General features: G+C 42.7%; 1 protein-coding gene across 1 annotated transcript in view; it reads left to right on the top strand.

Annotated features, from left to right (window-relative positions):
• AOAH (acyloxyacyl hydrolase) overlaps window positions 1-15,770 on the top strand; it is a 208,570-nt gene that overhangs the window by 86,160 nt on the left and 106,640 nt on the right. The window contains exons 8-12 of the mRNA XM_040260182.1: window positions 107-167; window positions 1,249-1,319; window positions 2,183-2,231; window positions 4,939-4,987; window positions 9,097-9,191. Coding sequence (XP_040116116.1) covers window positions 107-167; window positions 1,249-1,319; window positions 2,183-2,231; window positions 4,939-4,987; window positions 9,097-9,191 — 325 coding nt within the window. The remainder of the gene's footprint in view (window positions 1-106; window positions 168-1,248; window positions 1,320-2,182; window positions 2,232-4,938; window positions 4,988-9,096; window positions 9,192-15,770) is intronic.

The following is a 15,770-nucleotide window of genomic DNA, read 5'->3' on the forward strand; positions in this document are numbered from 1 at the left end:
TGTTAAGTAAACTGAACACAGTCATATCTAAACATGTCTGTATTTATTTTCACAAACACACTTTCTTTTTTCTTAGCTCACAGGTGTTTCATTTTCTTTCTTCTAGAGCTACACAAAATTCTGTGCCATTCAGTGATGCCGATTCAGACAAATATAGTGATTTCCCAGTAAGTATTGGTAAGAGTAACCAGACGTTCAGTAAATATTGCATTGCTTCCTATAAATTTCTTTCCTTTAATAAGACAAGATTGAATGTCATTTGAATGTATTATTAATTTGATAATACACCATTTTATAATGTTTCTATACCTTTATGCTATCTCCACATGGACCATCAAAGTGGATCTTAGTCCTAGACTGTTTTCATTTCCTGAAGTCATTCCCAGCTGGAAATCTCCATGGGGATAACAGTTATCTTGAAAACATGTCATGAATTATTTTCAAAATTCTTAAATATATTTTAGCTTACTTTTTAAAAGTGTATATGTGTTTGTGTGCACGTTTGATTTAGAACAGTTACGATATCATAATATTCTCTGTGAAATTCAACAAGCAAGTAACAGATGTCACGAACTTTCCAAAGTTGATGGGATCTCAGGTACTCTACCTGGCAATTTGAGAAATAAAAGCATTGTTTGACATCATCATGGTTTTTGATCCTTTTGAATCAGACATGTCAAAAATATAATAAATCCACGCAAATAACAAGTTTGGCTAGAGTTTTTAATTATTCAGTAAAATTATTAATTGTTGGACAAAATAAACCAATTGCTTTGAGGCCTGAGAAGGTTGATGATTAATAGAGAAAGTTCAGGGAGTTGGATGGCCCTGCTGTGTGTGGAAGTACACATAGACACATACACATGAACACACATGTACACACAGACACACGTGTGTGAAACACGCATTTGCGTAACCATGTGAATGTACACATGCTCACGTATTTACAAATTCACACAGATGCACCCCCATACTTTCACATATTGGCACACACACAACAGCACACACACGCGCACACGTGCACGCATGCTACACCTGTGATTGGCCCTGGCACCATATTATACTTCACCTCACTCGGGAGGTCTTAGCATATTCATCTTAATTTTCTTAGTGGTCTCTGGTGTTCCCAGACTATATTTGAATTTGAAACTGCAGATGTCAATACCCCTGTGACAGTTCTGACTGGCCTTCACCGTGGACAGCATCAAAGCAGAACTGACCCTTCCTGTGTGTGCTCTTCACTTTCAGACACTGCGGGGCTTTCACTGGCGAGGGAGAGATTGCAACGACAGCAACAAGATGGCATATCCAGGCAGAAGGTAATGGTCTCTGCTCATCACTGAATTTGAAAATTACCTTCTGAAAAGGAGGCAGGAGGCATAATTATCTCCTCCAGCCTAAGGGATTCGTGCTTACAGAGAGAAGGGACTTCCGTGTCCTCACTGAAGTAAAACTCAATGAAAAAAAAACAGTAATTGTTCATTTTATTGCCCCCCAAAATTCTCATTGAGTATTGCCAAGCACTCTGCATCATGCTGTGTGGTAAACAAACAGAAATACGAGTTTACAGTCTAGTGGAAGAAACAAGTGAGTAGACAGGTTATTGTGGATGTTTATCCCTCCTCCTGCTCGAGCTCTACAGGCAGCCCTGGGCCCAGAAAGAGTAGCCTTTTCCACCAAGGCAAGGGCTGCGGGGAGTGGAGTGCGGGTTTCATTTTAGTCCCAGGCTGATGTGCAGCCAATCCCATCTCAGAACTCAAACTGGATATGCCAGCCTTCACCTTAGCTGTGACTACAGTGCTGAAGCATTAACCAGATGTTTGGGACTTTAGAGGCATAACTAATGGTATCGCCTGTCTGAAGAAAATAGACTGCAGATGTGTTCATTACACTCATCAGCACCATTACCCAACAATACCACCCATGAACGTAGTCAGTTATGAAAAGGCTGCATTTGGTCCCCAGCTCCCAGCAAATACCCAAAGCCAAGAGAATGACAAAGAGGCCGAGTGGGGGTTCTGTGAGCCACAACACACAAAGGCGTGTGGCATTTTCCTTGAAGAACCTGTTGGCTATCGCTGACACTTGGTGTAGCACTCATTCATCCATTCCTTCATTTGTGAAGCTGACATTCAGAGTAATAAATACATGCTGAAGACTAATGTGTCTGTCCTCTCTGTAGGCCAGACAACTGGGACTCATATCAAGATTCAAACTGTAATGGCATTTGGGTAAGCAACTAAATTCAGACTTAACCCTATTCTCCAGCTTTCTGCCCTCCTTACAAGCCCATTGCCTGTATGCTTAGTCAGACCTAAGGAAGAAGATAAGATGGTAGGCTAAGGCAACTCTTTTTCTGCTGTTTGAAAGACAGGCATAGAATCCAATCACACGTGAGAAGTGTCAATGATGTAACGAGAGCTGAGGCTCTCTCAGTCACAGCCACTGCAAGTCTTGTTTAAGGTCACTCACATCTAACCCCTTGGTTCTGTCTGAAACAGTGTGAAATTAAATGAGTCGTGGTGTTAGCAAAGTTTTTACAGCAACCCAAACAGCTGGTGGAGCAAACCACATGCTGTCACCATTTCATTGCAGCCATTGTTTTCCTGTTTCATAAAGCTAGCCAGGCAGAGTGGAAATTACCTGTAGTTTCCCCACTACCTACATCCCGAAGCATCTATGCTGCTACCCTGGTTCCTTATGAATAATAGATTAGTAGCTTCCAGTAGAGACTTTTCTTTTTCCCTTTGGAAGGAAGGAGAGAAGCCAAATACTTATCTGAGGACAGCAATGGCAGCAAATCTAAATTTTGTGAGGTCTTGAACTTATAGGATTTGAGGGGTCCTCACCCACTCCAGTGTTCTTACCTGGAGAATCCCAGGGATGGGGGAGCCTGGTGGGCTGCCATCTATGGAGTCGCACAGAGTCAGACACGTCTGAAGCAGCTTAGCAGCAGCAGCAGCAGCATGAAGGAAAAAGTATACCAAATACAAAATCAAGTATAAAAGTATGATTACCTAGAATGATAAAAGAAATCTTAACAAATTCCTGGAGTCTTGGAAATTCAGGTCCCTTTCTTTTGAGATCTCTTTTCCAATTTACCAGGAGTGCTTAAGTGGAAACATTGTTCTGACTGCAGCCAGACTCCTCTCCACCTAAAACACTCTACAGCTCCCAGCTGCTCTCAGCACTCACACAGGCAGGGATCATACAAACAAGGGGCCTTGAAGTTTAAGTTTCCCCAGCTTCAAGATAAATTGCCTCTGAATGGCTGCCTAATTTCTCTGCTTGGATGAAAGGAAAAAGTTTTTGTAAATAGTTTCTTCTGTCCAGGACACTGATGGTCTGTTGTTTCTGGGATATGGAGAGCAAGACAGATTGTACCTCGTGTAGAGCCCATCCCAACCACCCTATCATTAGTCAAATTGCCATCTCATGAGGAGGGGAAGACATCACCCCTAGTCTTAAGGTATGGAGGTGTCAGGACCCCTTGGAGATGTCAGGACCCCTAAGGCAGCTCTTGTTCTGATAGAGTCAAACTCAGCTGTCCTGTTGGATGACACGGAGGTTTTTAGTATGTGAAGCTCCTATCTCTTGGTTCCATGACCCCATCCCTGCCTCTGACATGTGACCCCTCCTACATACGGAAGGCCAATAAGAGACTGTGATATACCAGTGGAAATCCACCAGGAGCCCAGAGAGCCAAGACTCAGAGTTCATCATCAGTTAATAGGAAAAAGACACATGACCTTCACACCTATCCCTTTCCATAGAGGAAAAATGACTCCCAGAATCACAAAATCATCTTGAACTCAGAGAGGATTTTGCAGCCACCAAGTCCAACATTTCCCTAACTGTGTCCAGGAACTCCACTCTTGAGTGGGAGGTTAAAAGATACAGGAGGAGGGGTGCTATACCCAGGTTTAGAAAGTACTGGTCAAGTAAGCCTAAACAGTTTTCTTTACTTCCGAATTTCTCGGCATCTTTAATGTTTTATTGCACACTGGGAGCCCCCAAGACCAAGAGAGTGAACACACTGTTTCCAATATATCTCTGACCATCAGGCTCTTCCTAGAATACTGTTAATACCATTACTATCTAGTGGAATGCCAGTGCTCTCCAGACCAGAGTTTGACAAGCAAAACAAAACAAAAAACATAACTACATATGTGTATTAACTTTTCCTTAGGGTTATCCAGACTCTGCTTGAACCTTCCAAGGACCAGTTACTCTACTAATGCACAGACTTAGCATTCAGTGTTAGGAAGTGCCCTCAGCTATGGTAACCCTGTCCAACTCACAAGCTCAACCTCACTTATGGGTTTCTCGGTCTCATTGTATCAGCATTTGGGATGATGTCTTATGGTCTGGGCTGCCTTGCAAAATGTAGGATGATCAGCGGCATCTCTGGCCTCTCCCCATAAATGCCTATAGCTCCCCCTCCCCGCACTGTAACAACCAAAGATGTCTCCGGACATTGCCAAAGTCCCTTGGGGGTGGTTGCAGGGCAGGGGTGGGTAGGCGGCTGCCTTAAAACCAGCCCTGTTGAGAATCGCTGCTCTAGAAGCATCGCTCCTTAGGCACTGGAGAAGTCAGGATACTTAGAGCTCCAGTTCAGAGACTGCTGAGACCACTCTGACCCTGTGTCCCAGCACTGCCTGGACCCTCAGTGCTCTCTCCAGTGACACTTCCAGCACTCAGAGCCCCGCCCTGCATCCTTCTGAACAAGATGGTCCAGTTTCTGGATCTCTCCTTATTTATGCCCCTAGGTCCTTAAAGCCTAAAATGTTGCTACCTTGGATTAAGGGCTCAAGAGACTTTAAAGGATTTTATCTACTGATTTGCTTTTGTGCTTTAAAAGCCATCTGGGGAGGATTCTGTACTTGTGTCTCATAAATTTAAAAACAAACTGCTAATCTCATCATTTCTCTCTTAAAGGGTGTTGATCCAAAAGATGGAATCCCATACGAGAAGAAATTCTGTGAAGGTATGAATGGTAAAAGTCAGTGTACTTATCCTAATAGAATATTCTTTTCTAGTCTGAGTCAAATTGAATCGAACAGACAAACGAGAAAATGCCTGATGCTACAGCATAATGTTAACCAGTTTACATTTGTTTTCATGACAAATTAGAAAAATATATGAAAAAGATTATAAAAATGAGGCACAATCTAGACAAAGAAAAACTGAGTTTAACTGATTCCTTTATTGGGTGACTGGAAAGTTATTAGAGGGATAGTTAGGGAGTTTTGGATGGACATGTACACACTACTACTTTTAAAATGGGTAACCAACAAGGACCTAGTGTATAGCACAGGGAACTCTGCTGAATATTATGTAACAACCTAATTGGGAAACAAGTTTGAAAAACACTAGATACTTGTATATGCGTAACTGAATCACTTTGTTGTACAACTGAAGATAACACATTATTAATCAACTATACACAAATATAAAATTCAGTTTTTTCTTAAAGGCTGTAAAATAGATACCATGGTAACTGTAATCCAGCACTTCTCCAAATAAGAAAATAATTGGAGGTGATAATTTTCAATCTGCTCTGTATCCTTCTCAATACACCATAAGGTCAGACATCTGGGCTTGTACTGACAGAGTCCCTTGTGTCAAATGGGTTAAAGGCTTGTATGTGGGTAACTTGAGGGAGGCCGCCAAACTATAACTGCTGAGAGTTCCCGAAAACACTTGAACAAAAGCTCTGTGTTCTATATGCCCAAATGCCACAGACACCTGGGCCACCAGTAGTCTTTGTACTCTTTGGTTGCTAAGTCATGTCCAGCTCTTCTGAGACCCCATGGACTGTAGCCTGCCAGTCTTCTCTGTCCATGGGATTTCCCAGGCAATAATACTGGAGTGGATTTCCATTTCCTCCTCCAGGGGTTCTCCGCAACCCAGGGATTGAACCGCATTTCTCACGTCTCTTGCATTGGCAGGTGGTTTCTTTACCACTGTGCCGCTAGGGAAACCTATCAGTACTCTTAGGAGAAACTTATTAATACCAACCACATAGTACTGAAAACATGGTACTGCTGATGCCCAAAGAGCCTCAAACAAGACCCTATGGTAGCATCACTATTTTTGTTTCAGTTCACTTCAGTCACTCAGTCGTGTCCGACTCTTTGCGACCCCATGAATTGCAGCATGCCTGGCCTCCCTGTTCATCACCATCTCCTGGAGTTCACTCAGACTCATGTCCATTGAGTCCGTGATGCCATCCAGCCATCTCATCCTCTGTCGTCCCCTTCTCCTCCTGCCCCCAATCCCTCCCAGCATCAGAGTCTTTTCCAATGAGTCAACTCTTCGCATGAGGTGGCCAAAGTACTGGAGTTTCAGCTTTAGCATCATTCCTTCCAAAGAAATCCCAGGGTTGATCTCCTTCAGAATGGACTGGTTGGATCTCCTTGCAGTCCAAGGGACTCTCAAGAGTCTTCTCCAACACCCCACAGTTTGAAAGCATCAATTCTTCGGTGCTCAGCTTTCTTCACAGTCCAACTCTCACATCCATACATGACCACAGGAAAACCCATAGCCTTGACTAGACAGACCTTAGTCAGCAAAGTACTGTCTCTGCTTTTAAATATACTATCTAGGTTGGTCATAACTTTTCTTCCAAGGAGTAAGCATCTTTTAATTTCATGGCTGCAGTCACCATCTGCAGTGATTTTGGAGCCCAAAAAAATAAAGTCTGACACTGTTTCCACTGTTTTCCCATCTATTTCCCATGAAGTGATGGGACCGGATGCCATAATCTTTGTTTTCTGAATGTTGAGCTTTAAGCCAACTTTTTCGCTCTCCTCTTTCATGTTCATCAAGAGGCTTTTTAGCTCCTCTTCACTTTCTGCCATAAGGGTGGTGTCATCTGCATATCTGAGGTGATTGATATTTCTCCCGGCAATCTCGATTCCAGCTTGTGTTTCTTCCAGCCCAGCGTTTCTCATGATGTACTCTGCATGGAAGTTAAATAAGCAGGGTGACAATATACAGCCTTGACGGACTCCTTTTCCTATTTGGGACTCCTTTTCCTATTTGGAACCAGTCTGTTGTTCCATGTCCAGTTCTAACTGTTACTTCCTGACCTGCATACAGATTTCTCAAGAGGCAGGTCAGGTGGTCTGGTATTCCCATCTCTTTCAGAATTTTCCACAGTTTATTATGATCCATACAGTCAAAGGCTTTGGCATAGTCAATAAAGCAGAAATAGACATTTTTCTGGAACTCTCTTGCTTTTCCCATGATCCAGCAGATGTTGGCAATTTGATCTCTGGTTCCTCTGCCTTTTCTAAAAACCAGCTTGAACATCAGGGAGTTCACGGTTCATGTATTGCTGAAGCCTGGCTTGGAGAATTTTGAGCATTACTTTACTAGCATGTGAGATGAGTGCAATTGTGTGGTAGTTTGAGCATTCTTTGGCATTGCCTTTCTTTGGGATTGGAATGAAAACTGACCTTTTCCAGTCCTGTGGCCACTGCTGAGTTTTCCAGATTTGCTGGCACATTGAGTGCAGCACTTTCACAGCATCATCTTTCAGGATTTGAAATAGCTCAACTGGGATTCCATCACCTCCACTAGCTTTGTTTGTGGTGACGCTTTCTAAGGCCCACTTGACTTCACTTTCCAAGATGTCTGGCTCTAGATTAGTGATCACATCATCATGATTATCTGGGTCGTGAAGATCTTTTTTGTACAGTTCTTCCGTGTATTCTTGCCACCTCTTCTTAATATCTTCTGCTTCTGTTAGGTCCAGACCATTTCTGTCCTTTATCGAGCCCATCCTTGCATGAAATGTTCCCTTGGTATGTCTAATTTTCTTGACGAGATCTCTAGTCTTTCCCATTCTGTTGTTTTCCTCTATTTCTTGGCATTGATCACTGAAGAAGGCTTTCTTATCTCTCCTTGCTATTCTTTAGAACTCTGCAGTGCTTTTTCCTAACATTTAAAAATATTTCATTCACTCAACAGGATATTTCATGAATACTTATTCCTATTATGCCCCAAGGACTATACGTGGCTCTGAGTTTTCATGGGCAGACATGATATAGTCCTTGTCCTCAATCAACTTAAAGTCTAACTGTCTCTAAGCTGTCAGGGGAGTAGGATAGAGGTAGAAAATGTAAGGACCCAATACATAAGTCATACCATTTAGAAATGCTGTTGCATGAATAAAAGAATGAATTAATAAATAAATGAATAAATAAACATCTAAGTGAAACCATGGTGTGAGGCTCTGGGTTCACTATGAGAAGTCTCTTGGATTCCCTAAGTCCCATCCCCTCTTCAATGTCCTGGGCCTTCTCAGTCCCCAGTTGCATAGCCAAATGCTAGCTGTCTCAGAGTCCTGAGATAGGGAGCCACTGGAGTAAGGCTGGACCATCCTTGGCTTGATTCAGGGGGTTTGTAGGGGGAAAAGGAGGCTCTCCTCTCTGACTCTGGGAGGCATCACTTGATTCTTTCAGGACTTTAAGAATTTTGGAAGAGTACATGCACCACCCATGGGTGAATTCCTCAGAATCAGATTAAGTGATTTGTAATCTCAAATGTACAAGGCTGCACAGTGACTTTATTTCTCCATTTCTCCATCGATCAGCCATAATTGTCCATTCGGTGCTTTTGCCTTTACAGATTCAGGACTTTAAAAATCCATAACATGTTTGAAAAATCAAAATTGCTCCATGATATCACTAATTCCTAAAGTGAATTGTAATAGAAATGGGTATGCTTTCCAAGAAAGCAATTTTCAGGACCAAAATCGGGGCATATTTCTGAGTTCAGATAAACTTTTGATGTTTTTATTCATCCATCATTCACTTAAGAGGTTGCACAGCAGTTTGTTTTATGCAGAGCTAGGAAACACACCTGCATCTCTACGGCTTAGTTGGCAGTTTCAGTGGCCTAGAAATCTCATTCAGCTCCTAAATGCTATGCCCCTCATCCTCCAACACTCAAAAACTGGCAATGTATCACTGATATGATGCTCCATGCATGGAATACACACCAGGGTATGTGTTCACCTAACTACCTAACCTGGAGGCTCCAAACTACTTGAGTGCATAAATAATGCAAATAAATTGTGCCCCCTAGGTTCACAGCCCAGGGGAGTCATTTTGCTGGGGGACTCAGCTGGGGCTCATTTCCACATCCCTCCTGACTGGATCACAGCTTCGCAGATGTCTTTGGTAAGTAATTTTGGCAGTAATCATCCCCAATGTGCTGGGCTTTGTGTTTGTTTCCCCCTTGCTCTCTATACATGTAATGCCAGTTCCAAACAGGTGCGAATTTCCCTTCTCAGCACAACCTGCCATGAAAGGCACATCCGCTGCCATTTCAGTTCAGTCCAGTTCAAACAATGTGATAAGAACAACACTCTCACAACAAGACCATCTTGTCCATTAGAGGAGGCGGATGGTGCCCCCGGCAGGTGGAAAGGAATGTGGGCACAGTGGGGAAGCGCTTGTCACATGACCACCTTGGGATGTGGTTCCTTCTTCAACCTTCTAGAAAATGGGTCTGCTGATCCAGAGAAATTAAACTACAGAAATGATCGATTCTTCCTTGATCCCTTTTTGCACACTGAAGAAATCAGACATGAACCTGAACACTCTCTAACTGGGCCTCTTCCAGTTTCCAAAACTGGGCAAGCACAGCACTCCCTCATAAGGATGAGAAAACAGAGAAACATTTGAATATAGAAAAAATGTTCGTGATCTCCAAAGAGGAGAGCTCTTTCAAAAACAGCTTGCAACAGGAAAGTGAATTTTGTAAGATATTAAATCAGATTCTCAGTAATAATTTGAGGAGACAGCACTCATGAAAAAGAAACAGTCTGAGATCAGGGAAGACTACTTTTAGGTGAAACAGTAATTGCCTGATGTAAAAATGCGATGGCCATACTGATGAGCAAGTTGGACAACACGAAACAAACTGGGTAAGAAAACCAGTCAGCCCACTGAGGAAATTCTGAAACTCATATAAGAGGCATATAGGATAGGTCCTGGAGATCGACTAGGAAACCCAGAAGAAGAGAATACATCAGGCAGAGAAGTGGTGACCAAACTAAAAAAAAAAAAAAAGATAATTTTCTTTAGTTGAAAAAATCCTTGACTTTAATCCAAAACCCACTAAACTCCAGAAAGCGTAAAACAGACTCTCCTCATCGTGTCTGGCTTTTCCTTTTTATTCCAAGTATAAAGAATAATCTTGCAGTCATTCTGCTCTTACAAGTAACTGGGGACATACTAGCAGACAAAAATCTTTTTGGTATCAGACTTCTCTCTCAACAGTAAATTTTGGAAAATAGTGGAATAGCTTCTACAGCATTTTGAGGATGGTGTGTCAAAAATGCTCCAACTGCCAAGATATTCTTCCTATATGAGAATCACAGAAACATATTCACAGTCATCCAAAGATTCAGAAAACAGAATAGATTTATAGCTTCCTGAAAAAAATATTTTAGGAAGTATTGCAATTTCTCTGAGCATGATATTACAAAGAGAAGGCCAACAAAAGTATTACTAGGTTTAATTACATAAAATCTTCAAATGTGTGCAATGTCAAAAAATTCACAAAATTAAATGATAAGTGAAAAACTAGAGCAATCTTTATAGCATATGACAAGAGTTAAATCCTCTAATAATACAGAGTTCCTGCACATCAATAAGGAAAAAAACAATTTAATTTTTTAATGATCAAGAACATGACCAATAAATATAAAAACAGTTTCATCTTCAGTAGTAATCAAAGAAAAACAAGTTAAAACAGCAATGAGATATCATCTATTGTCTGATAAATAGGCAAAGGTTAAAAAGTGATGAAGGTCTACTTTTAGCAAGAATATGGTGAAAGGGACATGTTCATTCATCACTAATGAGAGCTTAAGTTGCTAGAACTTCTCTGAAAGCAACTTGACAATATGCATAAAGTGCAACACATAGGCTATAGCCATCCATGCAATTCTAAAGACAAGATTACTGGAATGGGTTGTCATGCCCCCTTCAATTTTGGACATAACAGGGTTCAAATCCTGGCTTAGTCACTTACCTTTAATTATTAATATTTTCTCTGAACTTTAATTTCCTCACGTGTAATATATAAATAATGAGAGATATTTCATTAGAAATTCAGGATGATTTTATGACAGATGTTAAAAATTGGACTAGTTATTTCTACCTAACTTTCAACTGAGATCCCAAGATAATGTGGGTCAACTATTCCTATCTTCCACAGTCAAATATTAGAAGGGCTGCAGCAGCACCCACAGAAGAAGGGAGGGAAAACTATTTCTGCAACCTGTAGCTTGAGGCTGGCTAGTGTCAGTATGGCATCGGGGCTCAGCTGACCCCATGGGGGAAGGGTTCGATGCTTCCTTTCACTGTGGGAGGCCACTAAATGACTTGGACAGGTTTCTCCTGAGACTGGGGTCAAAAAAGCTGGAGTCTGACACTTGTGAGTAATGTAAGGGTGGTGACTGAAGCATCAGGACAGGAGGAGTATGTGTCCTGGGGCAAGGACATGGACCGCCTCCCCCCACCCAACCCCCGCCCCCGGAAGGGAGAACCAGCCTGGGCCACTGAAAATCTTGGAAATGATTTCCCTGGATTTGACATCCATGTGGGGACTAAACTCCAGATGACCAGGGGCTGGAGCATGAAACTTAAGTGACTAGTGAAAGTGAAGAAAATGTACCAACTCCACACCAGGATTTATTAATTCACTAGAAAATAGAAATAAGAAACATATTAACATAAATAACATATTTTTATAATAAATAACTTTATTTTCCAAAACAAAAGTTAAATTAGAATAATAGCACTCTTTTCTACTTTTGTGAATCTCCTTGATATCTGAATAAAAGACAGCTAAATTAAAAGACGCTTGCGCCTTGGAAGAAAAGCTATGACAAACCTAGACAGCATATTAAAAAGCAGAGACATTACTTTGCCAACAAAGGTCCGTCTAGTCAAAGCTATGGTTTTTCCAGTAGTCACGTATGGATGTGAGATTTGGACCATAAAGAAAGCCAAGTGCCAAAGATTTGATGCTTTTGAGCTGTGGTGTTGGAGAAGACTCTTGAGAGTCCCTTGAACAGAAAGATCAAACCAGTCAATCCTAAAGGAAATCAGTCCTGAATATTCATTGGAAGGACTGATGCTGAAGCTGAAACTCCAGTAATTTGGCCTCCTGTTGGGAAGAACTGTTTCATTGGAAAAGACCCTGATGCTGATAAAGATTGAAGGCAAGAGAAGAAGGGGATGACAGAGGATGAGATGGTTGGATGGCACCACTGACTCAATGGACATGAGTTTGAGCAAGCTCCAGGAGTTGGTGATGGACAGGCAAGCCCAGCATGCTACAGTTCATGGAGTAGGAAAGAGTCAGACATGACTGAGCAACTGAACTGAACTGAAATTCCCATATCTGCTTCTCTCTACCATCTGTTTCTGTATCCATGTATGTAACCTCTTGAAATCTCATTTTACCCTTATGTGTGAATTAAAATGAAAAAGGTAAATCAAGTCTTACTATTGTGATAATAATAGTGAGCTCATGAATACTTTCTGAGGGTTTCAATGATTCCTCATGGGTCCTCAGACTATACTTGAGAACCACTGCCATTTTCCCACTGCCTCCACTGTCCAACTGTGAGGATTTATAAAAGAAAGATGTGACTGTAGAGTACTGCAGTGTAGTTTTCAAAGTTCTTCACGTGTTAGAAATGCCAAGGAAGAAGCACTCTAAGACAGACCATTGTAGGGCAAAATGGGGAAGCCACCAGCATGGTGTGGGCTCATCTCTCGACCTGAATATTTCTGGAGGATGTTAGAGAGTGTGAAGTTCCCCAGGAGAGCATCTCTGCCCATCTGACTGTCCTCAGTCCTCACCCTGCCCATGGGTTCTCTTTTAGTGATGTCACTACAAAGGGAGAAAGCCTCCAACCTTTTGCTAATTCAACAAGTGGAACCCTTTTAAACTGGGTTTCTTGTCAGTGTCGGAATCAACATTTATCAGGGGTCAGGCAAGAAAATGAAAGCATTCCAACAAAGGAGATTTAATACAAGGTACTGGCTACACTGATGGATTTAATACAGGGAACTGATTATACCGACTTTAGAACAAAAATGAGTTAGTGAAAGTCGCTTGGTCGAGACCAACTCTTTGTGACCCCATGGACTATATAGTCCATGGAATTCTCCAGGCCAGAATACTAGAGTGGATAGCCTTTCCCTTCTCCAGGGGATCTTCCCAACCCAGGGATTAAACCCAGGTCTCTCGCATTCCAGGCAGATTCTTTACCAGCTGAGCCACAAGGGAAGCCCCATAGAACAAAACGGGGGGATGCTAAAATTATCAGAGAGATCAAATTGCCAACATCTACTGGATCATCGAAAAAGCAAGAGAGTTCCAGAAAAACATCTGCTTTATTGACTATCCCAAAGCCTTTGACTGTGTGGATCACAATAAACTGTGGAAAATTCTGAAAGAGATGGGAATACCAGACCACCTGACCTGCCTCTTGAGAAATCTATACGCAGGTCAGGAAGCAACAGTTAGAACTGGACATGGAACAACAGACTGGTTCCAAATAGGAAAAGGAGTACGTCAAGGCTGTATATTGTCACCCTGCTTATTTAACTTATATGCAGAGTCGGACACGACTGAAGCGACTTAGCAGCAGCAGCAGCAGAGTACATCATGAGAAACGCTGGGCTGGAAGAAACAAAAGCTGGAATCGAGATTGCCGGGAGAAATATCAATAACCTCAGATAGGCAGATGACACCACCCTTATGGCAGAAAGTGAAGAGGAACTAAAAAGCCTCTTGATGAATGTGAAAGAAGAGAGTGAAAAAGTTGGCTTAAAGCTCAGCATTCAGAAAACTAAGATCATGGCATCTGGTCCCATCACTTCATGGGAAATAGATGGGGAAACAGTGTCAGATTTATTTTATTTTATTTGTTTTTTGGCTCCAATATCACTGCAGATGGTGATCGCAGCCATGAAATTAAAAGATGCTTACTCCTTGAAAGGAAAGTTGTGACCAACCTAGATAGCATATTCAAAAGCAGAGACATTATTTTGCCGACTAAGGTCCGTCTAGTCAAGGCTATGGTTTTTCCAGTAGTCATGTATGCATGTGAGAGTTGGATTGTGAAGAAAGCTGAGCACCAAAGAATTGATGCTTTTGAACTATGGTATTGGAGAAGACTCTTAAGAGTCCCTTGGACTTCAAGGAGATCCAACCAGTCCATCCTAAAGGAGATCAGTCCTGTTCTTTAGAAGGACTGATGCTGAAGCTGAAACTCCAATACTTTGGCTACCTCATGCAAAGAGTTGACTCATTGGAAAAGACTCTGATGCTGGTAGGGATTGGGGGCAGGAGGAGAAGGGGACAACAGAGGATGAAATGTCTGGATGGCATCACCGAGTCAATGGACGTGAGTCTGAGTGAACTCCGGGAGTTGGTGATGGACAGGGAGGCCTGGCGTGCTGGAATTCATGGGGTCGCAAAGAGTCAGACACAACTGAGCGACTGAACTGAACTGAACTAAATCATTGCAAGGAGCAACTGCATTCCAGAGCTAAAGGAGAACAGGAGGAAGAGTTATTACCAGAAGCCAGAGGGAGGGGTGCAGCTGGTGCTTGGACTACTGCACAGCCTGTACTTTCACTGCTGAAGCCACGTGGACCAGCTGCCTCTGAACCACTGAGGAGTGCAGAGAGGAGACAGAAGCAGCAAAGGGAGCTGGAGGCTAGAGGCTGCTGAAGAATGCTGACCTCAGCTAAATGCCGGAAAATAGTTCCTCCTCTCCTTCTCCTGACCTTCTTGTCCATCTCCCACCTGCACCTCCCATTGGCAGGGAGATGCAGAGGAGTCTGGGAAGTGTGGTTTGCAGAGTCCAGCCCCATAGCACAGAACAGAGAATAGCGGAGTGGGCTTGGAGCCCAGAAGCCATTGGTGTTAACCCAGTACAGGTGACTCAAACCCTTTCAGAACAAGTCTGGAATCCATTCCAGCCAACACTGGGCACCAGAAAGCAGGGATGTCCGAGGAGGCTGAAGTACAACAGAAATCCTATCTGTTGGCTCAAGGCTGGATGATTGGCAGGAAACAGCTGTCAGAGGCGAGTAGCGATTATTCAACCTTGTGGGTCCCATGGAACTGGAGGCCTGGCTGGTGGTCGGCATAACCTCGACCCAGTGGAGCCTCATTTCTTCAGGTTCTTATTAACCTAGGACCTGCCTCACCCAGGGAGCCCACCCTTCCCCCCTCACCACTGGCTGCTATTCACCAAAGGCCAGATCATCCCCTCCTCAACTTTCTGTAGGAATCCTTTCCAAAATGACATGAAGAGGGTGAACAACTGAAAGCTGTCTTTAAAAATGAAGCTGTGCGACCTTTCTCCAACCTTCGGCACAGACAGAAGTTCTGAATTTGGGTTCTGTACCACTGACTGTGAAACTTGAAAGTACCCACTGACCCCTAACCCCACCCTGTAATCCCTCATGATCTGGTGTCCCACCAGGAACCATAGTGGGATCACGTCTTCCAAAGTGAACATTTGGCTCTGTGGCCTTTCTCAGGGTCTGACAGCGGGGATGCATATTAATCAGCCAAGACCCGTCAGGATCCCCTAGCGTGCTTGATGCCATTCCTTTGCTATACTAGCTAGTAAGTCATATTCTGGGAAGAGCAGTTAAGTGCTGTAGAAAAACAAGCTTTCATTGTTCATAGTAGGCCATTCTGCCCTTTAGGAGACT

The sequence above is a fragment of the Oryx dammah genome, unplaced genomic scaffold (assembly GCF_014754425.2).
Source record: "Oryx dammah isolate SB20612 unplaced genomic scaffold, SCBI_Odam_1.1 HiC_scaffold_18, whole genome shotgun sequence".
Taxonomy (NCBI): domain Eukaryota; kingdom Metazoa; phylum Chordata; class Mammalia; order Artiodactyla; family Bovidae; genus Oryx; species Oryx dammah.